General features: G+C 43.2%; 2 protein-coding genes across 10 annotated transcripts in view; one reads left to right on the plus strand and one right to left on the minus strand.

Annotated features, from left to right (window-relative positions):
* The window catches only part of DPY30 (dpy-30 histone methyltransferase complex regulatory subunit), a 937,477-nt gene that overhangs the window by 328,618 nt on the left and 595,811 nt on the right, over positions 1–13,048 (plus strand). The gene's annotated exons all lie outside the window — the stretch shown is intronic.
* The window catches only part of BIRC6 (baculoviral IAP repeat containing 6), a 256,236-nt gene continuing 251,921 nt past the window's right edge, over positions 8,734–13,048 (minus strand). For all 9 annotated transcript variants that reach the window (XM_050754116.1, XM_050754118.1, XM_050754115.1 and 6 more), the window contains one exon: positions 8,734–9,893. In XM_050754116.1, the coding sequence (XP_050610073.1) occupies positions 9,714–9,893 (180 nt within the window). In that variant the 3' untranslated portion in view covers positions 8,734–9,713. The remainder of the gene's footprint in view (positions 9,894–13,048) is intronic.

The raw sequence follows: 13,048 nt of genomic DNA on the forward strand, positions 1-13,048 counted from the left end.
CTGCGTGCTTGCTTGCGAGGACAGAGCTGGTACCTTATTTGTACTTCTTTCAATCTTCCTAGCAACATTCCTAAGAAACAGCTAGAGGGCGGGCGCGGTAGCTCACGCCTGTAATCTCAGCACTTTGGAAGGATGAAGCGGGTGGATCACGTGAGGTCATGAGTTTGAGACCAGCCTGGCCAACATGGTGAAACCCCGTATCTACTAAAAATACAAAAATTAGCCGGATGTGGTGGCGCGCCCTGTAATCCCAGCTACTCGGGAGGGTGAGGCGGGAGAATTGCTTGAACCCGGGAGGCGAAAGTTTCAGTGAGCTGAGATGGTTGCCACTGCACTCCAGCCTGGGCAATAGGGAAGGAGGGAGGGAAGGAGGAACGGAGGGAGGGAGGGAGGAGGGAAGGAAGGAAGGAAGGAAGGAAGGAAGGAAGGAAGGACGGACGGACAGAAGGAAGGAAGGAAAAAAAAAAAACAAAAAACAGTAAAGAGGCCGGGCGCGGTGGCTCAAGCCTGTAATCCCAGCACTTTGGGAGGCCGAGGCGGGCGGATCACAAGGTCAGGAGATCGAGACCACAGTGAAACCCCGTCTCTACTAAAAATACAAAAAATTAGCCGGGCGCGGTGGCGGGCGCCTGTAGTCCCAGCTACTCAGGAGGCTGAGGCAGGAGAATGGCGGGAACCCGGGAGGCGGAGCGTGCAGTGAGCCGAGAGCGCGCCACTGCACTCCAGCCTGGGCAACAGCGTGAGACTCCGTCTCAAAAAAAAAAAAAAAAAAAAAAAAAAAAAAAAAAACAGTAAAGAGCCACTCAAGAATGTGGAGGGAGAGGAACTCAGCTCAGCTCATTTCAGTCGCTGCCAGCAGATACCAAAGGAAGCCAGACCTGACTGTGATTGGAGAAGAGCGGATGCCCTAAAATGTCCTCCCATTGAGAAGTAATTAAAAACTATTTTTCTAGAAAATGATACTTGACCAGAATGTCTGTTCATTTCCTTAAGTACAAAAGCCAGCACTGTCTAAACTAATTTGAAGATGAATGTCTGTAGAAACACACTGGCCACTCTGCCAAAGTTCCTCATCTGTATGTAGCACCCCATTGATCCACATAGTAAACTTGCAACTTTCACTGAAATTCAAGGTTGGTTTGTTTTAAATGTGGTATGCTAGACCATGATGGTGACTGAAGTCTGCCTCGTCTCCCCTCAAGCAAAGTGAATTCCAGTAATAAAGTAGGGGGGGAATGTGATCTCAATTAAAAGTATGTACATAGTGAGTGGAAATTGAACAGGCAATGAGATATCTACTGTAGGATTCAGTATAGAATGCCTCGGCTGACGAGTCTGTTGGGAACAGAGGAGTCTGTATGTCACTATCTGAAAGTCTTTTTTTCTTGGGCTGGTCAGATTTCTCTAAAAGACTCTTTAAATCTCCTATCTGGAAGGTGAGGCTCTGGCTGCCACAGTTCCAGAACCCAGTGGAGACAGAAAGCCAGAAGTCTCCATATTCAAGACCAAGAATGAGTTAAGTAAGAGATACTTTTAACATAATTTAGCACTATCCTTGGCTTGTTTTATGCCTCTACTCCATGTTGTTTCCTTTCTCCTCTCTTATGTCAAATAGTTCCCAACCTATTACAAAATTTCATCTTCTCTAAACTAGTGATTCTAGCTAAATGTTTATAGTAACATTTGGTCTACAGCAAAAAATAAATACAATTATAACACCTCTATTTCAGAATACTGGGTGATAAGGAAACAAGGTTTTGCATCATTTCTTCCTAAAGGAGAAAAAGTAGGAAGGAGGATGGGTGGAGATGTAAATTCAACAATTATTGCAAGAGGCTAGGAGATTGGAGAAAATAATGGCGCCATGGGAGCATCAGAGGGGTCAAGGAGGACCCAGATCTGTTTGGTTGCACTGACTAGAAGGAAGCACAGGGCAAGGACTGGCTCACTCTCTGAGGGAAAGCGGTGGTTGCGGGGCCATTGTTCCAAGGGACACAGGGTTTGGAAAGAGCAGGGGACAGCGGTGTCAGGAGAAGAAAGAATTGTTACGTCAGGAGAAGGCTTCTGGAGAATATTGGTCTTGGGAGACCAGATTTTAAGCTTCATACAACAATTTTATAAAAAGCATTACTCAGGTATAATTGGCAAGAAGTGCACATATTTTAACTGTACAATTTGTTAGGTTTTAATATATGTATGTACTCATGAACCATCACCACAATCAAGATGGTGAACATACCCATCACTCCTCCAAGTTTCCTTGTTCCTCTTGATAATCCCGCCCTCTTGCCGTCCCCATCCTCCACGCCCCAAGCAACCACTGATCTGCTGTCACTATTGATGAGTTTGCATTTTCTAGATTTATATAATGGAATCATACAGTATATACTTTTTTCTGGCTTCTTTCACTTAGCATAATTATTTTGATATTCATATATAGTATATATCAACGTTCGTTTAAAAAATATAACTGAAGAGTATGCATTGTATGAATATATCACAATGTGTTTATTTATTCATCTGTGGATGGATGTTGAAGTTGTTTCCAGGTTTGGCTACTTCAAATAAAGTTGCCACAAACATCTGCAAACACTGTTAAAATTATTATTAAATGTGAGCTCTGTTAATGAATATGAAAGGAGATGGAAGGGTCATGAAATGCTGTTCGCGATCCTGACTTCCTTATGCTTGAGCTAATGACAGATCCAGCCTCCCTTTCACCACTTAAAAAGATAGCAGACAGAATTAGTTCAAACACATGGCTGGGTGTGGTGGCTCACTTCTGTGGAATCCCAGCACTTTGTGAGGCCAAGGCAGGCGGATCACCTGAGGTCAGAAGCTCGAGACCAGCCTGGCCAAGATGGTGAAAATACAAAAATTAGCTTCACGTGATGGCACACACCTGTAGTCCCAGCTACTAGGGAGGCTGAGGTGGGAGGATCGCTTGAACCCGGGAGGTGGAGGTTGCAGTGAGCTGAGATCACACCACTGCATTCCAGTCTGGGCGACAAAGCAAGACCCAGCTGGGTGTGCTGGTGGTGCACACCCATAATCCCAGCTACTAGGGAAGCTTAGGCATGATAATGGCTTGAACCCGGGAGGCAGGGGTTGCAATGAGCTGAAATCATGCCACTGCACTCCAGCCTGGGTGACAGAGCCCAGACTCTGTCTCAGAAGAAAAAAAAAAAAAAAGTTTTACGTCTTAAGTCCCATAGGTGCTAATAGATACTAACAGAAGAGGAGAACTATTGTTTGAGTATACTGAGGGCCAGGTACGGTGGCTCACGCCTGTAATCCCAGCACTTCGGGAGGCCAAGGCGGGCGGATCACGAGGTCAGGAAATCGAGACCGTCCTGGCTAACATGGTGAAATCCCGTCTCTCTTAAAAATACAAAAAATTAGCCGGGCGTGGTGATGGGCGCCTGCAGTTCCAGCTACTCGGGAGGCTGAGGCAGGAGAATGGCGTGAACCGGAGAGGCGGAGCTTGCAGTGAGCCGAGATATCGCGCCACTGCACTCCAGCCTGGGCGACAGAGTGAGACTCTGTCTAAAAAAAAAGAAAGAAAAGAAAAATAGAAGATGGGGTGAGGTGGGGGTCGCCTGCTAGAAGCAAGGGCAGACTGACTGAAGGGAGGGGATAGATGGTATGCTTCCGTGTCTCCACAGTGTGATGCTTTTTCCCTAGCAGTTGGCAAATTGAGACCAACTGATAATGAGATTAAGCTATCAAGTACTAAACATAGGATCTAGGACATAGATACCAAAACACGTTAGCAATTATTAGCTAAGTATTAGGGGTTCCTCCTTTGAGGCAGACGAGGGTATAGTTTTCTCATTGTGAAATCAGAAGCCAGATGACTGAAGAGTATAAGCTTTTCCTAGAGCTGCATGAAGTCTTCTCAGGGATCTGTCCTTCCTTGACTCACAATCCAAGGTGATCGCTTCGGCTCAGAGACTGAAATTGGTGATAACTGGAAGACTCCCAAAATACTATTGAAATGATGAATATTATTTAGACTGACAGCTTCCTGGGGGTAGGGTCAGACTCATATATGACATTTTATCCCAAGAATCCAGCACATTGCAGAGCAGGTACAAGTGCTCAGAACAAGTTAAGGCATTATCTTTCCTTGGTAAAGAGGCATTTACAAATCACACCTAAGAGTAGGGAGCTTCAGGCCTTTCTGAGCTCTCCCTTGCTAAACTTCTTTGGGAGATTAACTTGGCCCTTTGGGTCAAAGGAAGTTATTTGCCTTGCTTCAGGAAGTAACTGCTACCTCTGGGGTATGGAGACAACTGGGGGAAGATTTTTTTTTTTTTTTAAACCAAGACTACTATATGAGTGATTTGGGCTTGAAAAATATATTTTTTTCATTGTGAATGTATAGCAAAAAACAAAAACAAAAACAAAAAAAAAACAAACCCCAACAGGACAAATATTTGAAAATTGTCGGCCGAGCGCAGTGGCTCAAGCCTGTAATCCCAGCACTTTGGGAGGCCGAGACGGGCGGATCACGAGGTCAGGAGATCGAGACCATCCTGGCTAACACGGTGAAACCCCGTCTCTACTAAAAAATACAAAAATCTAGCCGGGCGAAGTGGCGGGCGCCTGTGGTCCCAGCTACTCGAGAGGCTGAGGCAGGAGAATGGCGTAAACCCGGGAGGCGGAGCTTGCAGTGAGCTGAGATCCGGCCACTGCACTCCAGCCTGGGCGACAGAGCCAGACTCAGTCTCAAAAAAAAAAAAAAAAAAGAAAAGAAAAGAAAATTGTCCAGGCTTGGGAAATCTCATACTCATCTGGCAAGAAGGGCAATAACAAAAATAGCAGCTCCCAGAAAGGGGGCACAGACAGGTTAAAGGAGCTCTAGCTGGTTCCTCTAAAGATGGGAAAAGCTCCAGAGATGGAAGGCACTCTATGGCTGCATTTGCTGACTTTGCAGACAGCAAGGTGAAAAAGGGAATAAACCAAAGAACAAAACCTACAGAAAGGCTGGGGGAAAACAACAGCACGGAACAGAAGTGGTAGGAGTAAGAACGAGGGAAATGCATGGCTACCTTGTGACCCAAAGCAGTACAGGGAGGTGGGGAGGAGCAGTGTCCTGGGGACCCCAGCAGGCAGAAGTGTCTAACCTGAAGCCATAGGTCTCCCAGCGGCCCAGGGCAGCCTGCAGCTGACATGATTGGACTGGGTATTCCCTCCCTGGAGAAGTGAGACGTGAATAAACTGAAAACAGTTAAAATGGTGGTGGGCTGCAGTCTCTTCCTGCAGAGGAAAACAGCTGGTGCAACCTGAAGAGGGGCACACACGAAGGAAGCAGAGGAAAGCAGACTTTTGGTGGAGCTCATGGGAGCACTACGAGATCACATCCAGGAGCTAAGGGAGAAAGGCGGCCAGAGAATGCCTCTTCTATACAGGAAATGTATAGGCTCACAGGGTTCACGTCAGTCCCTTTAGAGCTTGAAGCATCAGGAGGCTAGAAACTGAGAGAAAGGAGGCTTGGATGGCTGCTAGAAACTGGGCAGAGTTTGAAGAGGAAAGAGAAAGGTTGGAGCTTCCTTTCAACGTGGCTTATATCTTCTATCCACATTTGGACTCTGGCTTGTCACCACCATGCCTGCCTCTGCAGGGTGGGAGATGGGAAGTAGCTCAAGCCTGTTGCAATTCAGTTGTAGCCAAGCCTACAACAATACCAAAAATCAATCTCAGTTAGAAAATATATAGCCTTTTTTTGTCTTTGCATAGGGAATCACTTCAAAAGAATAAAATGTAATTAAAATCAGAAAGCAACAGATCAACAGATGACTTCACAATTTATTTTTTTTTTCTTTTTGAGATGGAGTCTCACTCTGTCACCAGGCTGGAGTGCAGTGGTGCGATCTGGGCTCACTGCAACCTCTGCCTCCTGGGTTTAAGTAAATCTCCTGCCTCAGCCTCCCAAGTAGCTGGGACTACAGGCGCGAGCCACCACGCCCAGCTTTTTTGTGTGTTTTTAGTAGAGATGCGGTTTCACCATGTTGGCCAGGATGGCATCGATCTCTTGACCTTGTGATCCACCCGCCTCAGCCTCCCAAAGTGCTGGGATTTTAGGAGTGAGCCATTGCACCCGGCCCCACAATTTAAAACTTCTATGAGAAAAATTAAACAAAAATTAAAAGGCCATCTGGACAAATACATGGAAGTTTGACAAAAACTAATATTCTACTATAAGTAGCTGATACGTATTAAAAGACTCTAAGAAAATACACAAAATAGGGAAAAGGTATAAACTGGTAACTGACAAAAGTAGAAATTCAAATGGGTAATAAACAATATTGAATGCAGATTAAAACATGTTTGATGATAATGCTAATATCAGATCAAAAAATTATAATCTCCAATGCTGGCCAACACATGGCAACATTAAATGATTTTCCAAGTGTGAATCAGTACCTCTCCGGAAAGTGGTCATTACATGTCAAAACCTTTGACCTAGGAATTCTACTTCTAGGATTTATCGTAAGAAAATAAAGATAAGACCATGCTCATCACAGCGTTAGTTATAAAGCAGAGACAAAAGCAATTCCAAACTGTCCAACAGTAAGAGATGGGTTAAAAACATCCATTAATTTTCTTTTTAAGACAGGGTCTTGCTGTTGCCCACAGTGGAGTGCAGTCATGTGATCTAGGCTCACTCCACATCCTGGACTCAAACAATCCTCCCACCTCAGCCTCCCAAGTAGCTGGGACCACAGGCATGTGCCACCATGCCCAGCAAATTTTGCTATTTTTTGTAGAGACGGGGTTTTGCCATGTTGCCCAGGCTGGTCTCAAACTCCTGATTTCAAGCAATTCTTCCGCCCCAGCCTCCCAAAGTGCTGGGATTATAGGTGTGAGCCATCATGCCCAGCCTACAGTCTCACTTTTTGCATTTGTCTGACTTTGGAGATTTTTGTCTTAATGCTAGGAAGGTATTTAAGCAGTTTTACTTTTCGTTTTTTTACTTTTCATTAAGATAAAAACTTTAGTTAAAAGTTTCACGAATAGACCAATTCACTTTCCTGATTTTCACATCTCTTCAAGCTCTCCGCATGTGCTCTTGGACCCAGGTCATTTATGTCTGTTAGGCTTTGCTCCATCCTTCCCCAAGGACTTCTCCCCTGGCTCCCCAGCCTAAAAACATGCTGAAGTTATTCTCATATCAAAATATATGTATTTCCCAAAGTCCTGTCAACTGTCTCTTAATCTCCACAGTTTATGTGCCCGAGTTTATGACCTATTGCTTGGATGTGAGCAGGCTTTTAACTGATCTCCTTCCTTCCCAACAGCTTGCAGAATGATCTTCCTGAAATAGTCTAATCAGGTTGCTTCCTTAGAGCTACTTGTGAGTTCTCCTTCACCTACAGGATGTCAAAGCTCCTCAACAGGGCAAGCAAAGGCCTGGGACAAACTGACCCCTCCTCTCTTTCCAAAACCACTGCCTCCCATCCCATTTGACTATCCTCACTTTGCCTGTTAAAAATCCTCTAACATGGTGCCATCAACCTGAGCTCTCCTTTTGCTCTCCTGTGACTGGATTATCTTGTTTCTGCCTGGCTAACTTCTTTATCCTCATCCTTCAAGACTCAGTCTGCACTCAGGAAGCCTTTCCAGACCATTATCACCTCAGTGCCCACCCAACGTTTTGCCTGAGATAAGGATTCTCCTCTGTGCTCCCAATATTACCCTGTACATAACTCTACCAGAAAACTTACCAGATGGCACTGACATGTTTTCATGTCTGTCATTCACTCCTCAAGTGCAGGAACTTGCAACTAGTAAAGAATGAGTGCTCAAATGTTTGTTGACAAAAAGTCTGGATCTCTGGTGGAACGTTTTAATGTAATTGGTTCCAATTCAGGTGTTTGGACTTTGGTTTTTAAAAAATATGAACTGGACCTTATAGTACTGGTATTGTTACTTTCATTTTATATGGAAGACAAACAATACATTTGATACAGCTTTTTATCATCCAGCACTCACAGTCCAAAAACAAACAAAAACAACAAAAAATAGCCTAGAGGATTAATGACTTTTATTATTGCTGATAATTTTATACTTAGATTTTAGCTGGCATGTCTGTGGGTGACATACAATTTTTTTCTTCTCATAAAGTACCACTATATTGTCATTCTCGGTGTAGCTCACTGCCCACCAGACCTAACACTATGTATTTTAGAATCTTTGATTTCCTGTCCAAATACTATTCGTTTCTCCTTTTTCCATGCTGAAGGAGCTCTATACTTCGTACATAAGAGAGTATCATTTCCCCAAGATCCCTTTTTTCTTCAGAGAGCAATTAGTCTTTCAGAATACAGCTTCTGCTGGTCAGCTCCAGATTCAGGTCTCAGCTCCAGCTCCTGCCTCACCCTCCTGAGTAGCTGGGATTCCAGGCACGTACCACCATGCCTGGCTAATTTTTGTGTTTTTATAGAAATATGATTTCACCACATTGGCCAGGATTGTCTCAAACTCCTGACCTCAGGAGATCTGCCTGCCTCGGCCTCCCAAAGTGCTGGTATTACAGGCTTGAGCCACCGTGCACGGCTGCCACTTTTATTTTATAAAAATACTGTCAAGGATCACCTTAGCTTTTCCCCTGCGGTAACTGGTCTTGGAAAAACATCCTTTGTTTTCCCATTCTTCAGTCTTGAAAGTGTTCAATTCTTTATAGAAATAGCATTTCACACCATGGCAAAGGGGTTTAGAAACAAGACATACTAATTTACCTAAGTCTTTATTTATTTGGCTCTAGGAAGAATTTGCATGAAAATGAGCCTGTATGGCAGGTACAGAATGTACTGTAACAGCACCAGAGAGGTACATCCTCTCTCCTCTACAGAGCCTCAATGTTTAATACATACATGTGACTTTAGTCATAAAACCACATAGTCCAGGAAAAAAGAAGCCCTTTAGAAAAAAAAAAAAAATCAGTTTAGAATGACTTTCAAATTGACCATTCCTTTTCAAATACTTAAATTCAAATAACAGATACATTCAGAGGCCCAAATGTTGGCATAGAATAAAATCATGTTCATTTATTTTTTTCTGCATCTTAGAATTAGAAGGCATAAAATTAAATATGTTGAATGTAATAAATTCATCCATACAAGTGCAAGTCTCCAGATATAATGCATTTTATGGCAGATTTATTATTTTAAAAATGTACCAGTAAATCAAAAAAGAGGGAGTATGTCCATTTAACTTTTATTGAAGTGTATGTAGGAGGTCTTCAGAAATCAAATGTGAGCATGAAGATATGGCCAAACATAAAATCTATCAAATTCAGTGAAAAGTTGCTGACTTTAAATAGTAGTTGTAAGAATGACCAATATATATTCTTTGTTAACAACCCCTCACTCTACAGTAAAAAATAAAATAAAATAAACATTCAGTAAACATTCTTTCCTAAGGTAGTTTCCCTTATATAGCAGTGATTTATCCATTTCTTTGTATACACAAATTTGTTGAACATACCAATCAGTGGTTCTCACAATTGAAAAATAAAAGCACAAAAAAGTTTACACTCCTGTACAGGTAAATAAAAGATCACCTTGAATTAAACTGGATCTCCTTAAGGGCATAGTATAGTTTCAGTTTCATTACCTATTACATAATTAGTTTCTTACATACAAATATTGACATATTTGGCTTGTGCTTCGAAGCCTTTGTGTCTATGAAGTCCATGTCAATGCAGCTCATAACTGGAAGTCACTGGGGAGTTCTTTGCTGCTGCTGGGTTTAACCTGATCGTGCATTAGAGTCTCCTCAGCACCTGTTGTGGTCCTGCACACCTCTGGGGCATCGTCAGTGTCAGGATCCAAGCCTTCAGGGCAGGGAAGTTTTAGCAACTCTTCACGAAGCTGAGCAGTGTGACGCTATGCAGGAGAAAAGGACTAATGTTAGAACTGTAAACCCTCTAGCACAACATCATTTGAGGCAGGAACTGAATTTCAACAAAGGCCAAAGCATTAAGCCTACAAATGTTTACTGAGCCCCCCCTTGTGCAAGCCACTGGTAGAGGCACTTGATATAGCAGGTAGTAAGCAAAACTGACAAGAATCCTTAACCTCAAAGTAACTGATGTTGCTGAAAAGACGTCAGTAACCTACCAGTAGATCCTACCCATGTTCCCAAGCTATCACAGAAATAGCATTACTGACAACTTAAAGGACATTATTAGATACATATACTCTTTTATTTATTTATTTATTTTTGAGACGGAGTCTTGCTCTGTTGCCCAGGCTGGAGTGCAGTGGCGTGATCTCAGCTCATTGCAACCTCCACCTCCCAGGTTCACGTCATTCTCTTGCCTCAGTCTTCCGAATAGCTGGGACTACAGGCATGCGCCACCATGCCCAGCTAATTTTTTGTATCTTTAGTAAAGACGGGGTTTCACCATCTTGGCCAGGCTGGTCTCAATCTCTTGACCTTGTCATCCACCTGCCTCGGCCTCCCAAAGTGCTGGGATTACAGGCGTAAGCCAACGCACCCGGCCTAGATATATATATTCTTTTATTTTGTTTTAAGATAGCTCTGTTTTGTCATTCAGGCTGGAGAGCAATGGCACAGTCACAGCTCATGCAGCCTCAACCTCCTGGGCTTAAGCAATCCTCCCACCTCAGGCTCCCAAGTAGTTGGGACTACAGGAATGAGGCACCATGCCTACCTGAGTTTTTATACAGATAGGGTTTTGCCATTTTGCCCAGGCTGGTCTCAAGCGATCCACCTGCCTTGACCTCCCAAAGAGTTGGGATTGCAGGTGTGAGCCACTGTGCCCAACCTATACACTCTTTCAAATTAAACACTGTAATCCCTTGATTTGTCATACATGCTGACTCTGGCTAAATATTTTTGAGAGAAAGACAAGTCCATAAATTAAAATAAATCCACTGATACTTTAGCGAATGAAAAAAATATTTATCAGGTAGTAGGCCATATGTAAAATATCTGCAAATGTTCACACTAATTTTCCCACTTAATGCTCAGAATAAACCTTAGAAATAATTTTATCATTAGAATTTTTTTTTTTTTTTTTGGAGACAAGACCTCACTGTGTCACCCATGCTAGAGTACAGAGGCACAATCTCAGCTCACTGCAAACTCCACCTCCCAGACGCAAGCAATTCTCGTGCCTCAGCCTCCCGATCAACTGGTATTACAGGCGAGCACCACCACGCCCAGCTAATTTTTTTGTGTTTTTGGTAGAGACGGGGTTTTGCCTTCTTGGCCAGGCTGGTCTCGAACTCCTAATCTCAAGCAATCCGCCTGCCTCAGACACCCAAAGTGCTGGGATTACAGGTGTGAACCACTGCACCCAGTCTATCATTAGAATTTTTTTTTTTAAATTAAGTTAAAAAGAAGATCTATAGATATTAAATAAACTTTGTTTTGCTCTATATTGCAACTTAGAGAAGGATATAGGCATGTTAATTGGGAGTGCGTGGTTGTCTACACATGCAAAGATTTGGTTCATAATTTTCTGGTGAGAGAGAAATGACCTTAAATAATCACACCAAAGGCTTTTAAAATTGTGTCGGCCAGGCGCGGTGGCTGGCTCACGTCTGTAATCCCGGCACTTTGGGAGGCAGTGGCCGGCAGCTCACGAGGTCAAGAGATCGAAACCATCCTGGCCAACATGGTGAAACCCCAACTCTACTAAAAATACAAAAATTAGCTGGTTGTGGTGGTGTGCACCTGTAGTCCCAGGTACTCGGGAGGCTGAGGCAGGAGTATCACTTGAACCAGGGAGGCAGAGGTTGCAGTGAGCCGAGATCGCACCACTGCACTCCAGCCTGGCAACAGAGGGAGGCTCCATCTCAAAAATAAAATAAAATAAAATAAATAAAAAATAATAAATTGTGTTAACAGCTGACTTTGAAAATTAGCTAAACAACATTTATAGAACAATTTTTATGTATGAGATACTGTGTTAAATATACCAACAACAAAAGGCAATGAGTAGAATGAGGATAAAATCTTTAAGCTTATGGAGTCTAAAATTCTGGCTGAAATTATATACACACAAATAGGAAAAAACAACTATACTTTGCAGCTATTTGCAAAGTTTCAAAGCACATTTACATGCCAGTAAGTGAAAATTTCCCTAGCCTTGATTTTCCTTCCACTGTGGACAACAGGTGAAAACACTAACCAGGGAAGGAGAAAGAAAAATCTGGCAATCATGAGGACCCAGTAAAGGTTGGGGATTGAGCTAGTTGGGATATTTGTCCCTGCCCAAATCTCATGTTGAAATGTAATCCCTGTGTTAGAGGGGAGAGAAATGGGGATCATGGGGACAGTTTCCTCCTGGACTGGTGCTGTCCTGAGATAGTGAGTGAATTATCACGAGATCTGGTTGTTGTAAAGTGTGGCACCTCCCATGCCCCTACTCCTTCTTGATTCCGCTTCGTCTTCCGCCATGAGTAAAAGGTCCTGAGGCCTCTTCAGAAGCGGAGTAAGTGCCAGCTCCATGCTTCCTGTACAGCCTACAGAACCATGGGTCCACTGAATGTCTTTTTGTTATAAATTACGCAGTCTCAAGGATTTCTTTATAGCAATGCAAGAACAGTCTAATACAGGGATACTATGATTTTATTGTGGAGTCAAGCTAAACAACTACATACTTTTCTTTCTTTTTATTTATTTTTTTAAGAGGGAATTTTGCACCCTTGTTGCCCAGGCTGGAGAGCAATGGCGCAATCTCGGTTCACTGCAACCTTCACCTCTCAGGTTCAGGTGATTCTCCTGCCTCAGTCTCCCCAAAAGCTGGGACTACAGGCATAAGCCACCACATTTGACTAATTTTTGTATTTTTTTTTAGTAGAGTTGGGGTTGGTCTTGAACGTTGGTCGGCCTGGTCTTGAACTCCTGACCACAAGTGATCTGCCCGCCTTGGTCTCCCAAAGTATTGGGATTATAGGCGTGAGCCACTGTGCCTAGCCAATTATGTACATTTCTTGTGCAGCACTCAACAGCAAATGTATAGTTAAAACGATATAAATTTGGATTAATTCAGAGATGGAAAATTCCA

Source organism: Macaca thibetana, chromosome 13 (assembly GCF_024542745.1).
Source record: "Macaca thibetana thibetana isolate TM-01 chromosome 13, ASM2454274v1, whole genome shotgun sequence".
Taxonomy (NCBI): Eukaryota; Metazoa; Chordata; class Mammalia; order Primates; family Cercopithecidae; genus Macaca; species Macaca thibetana.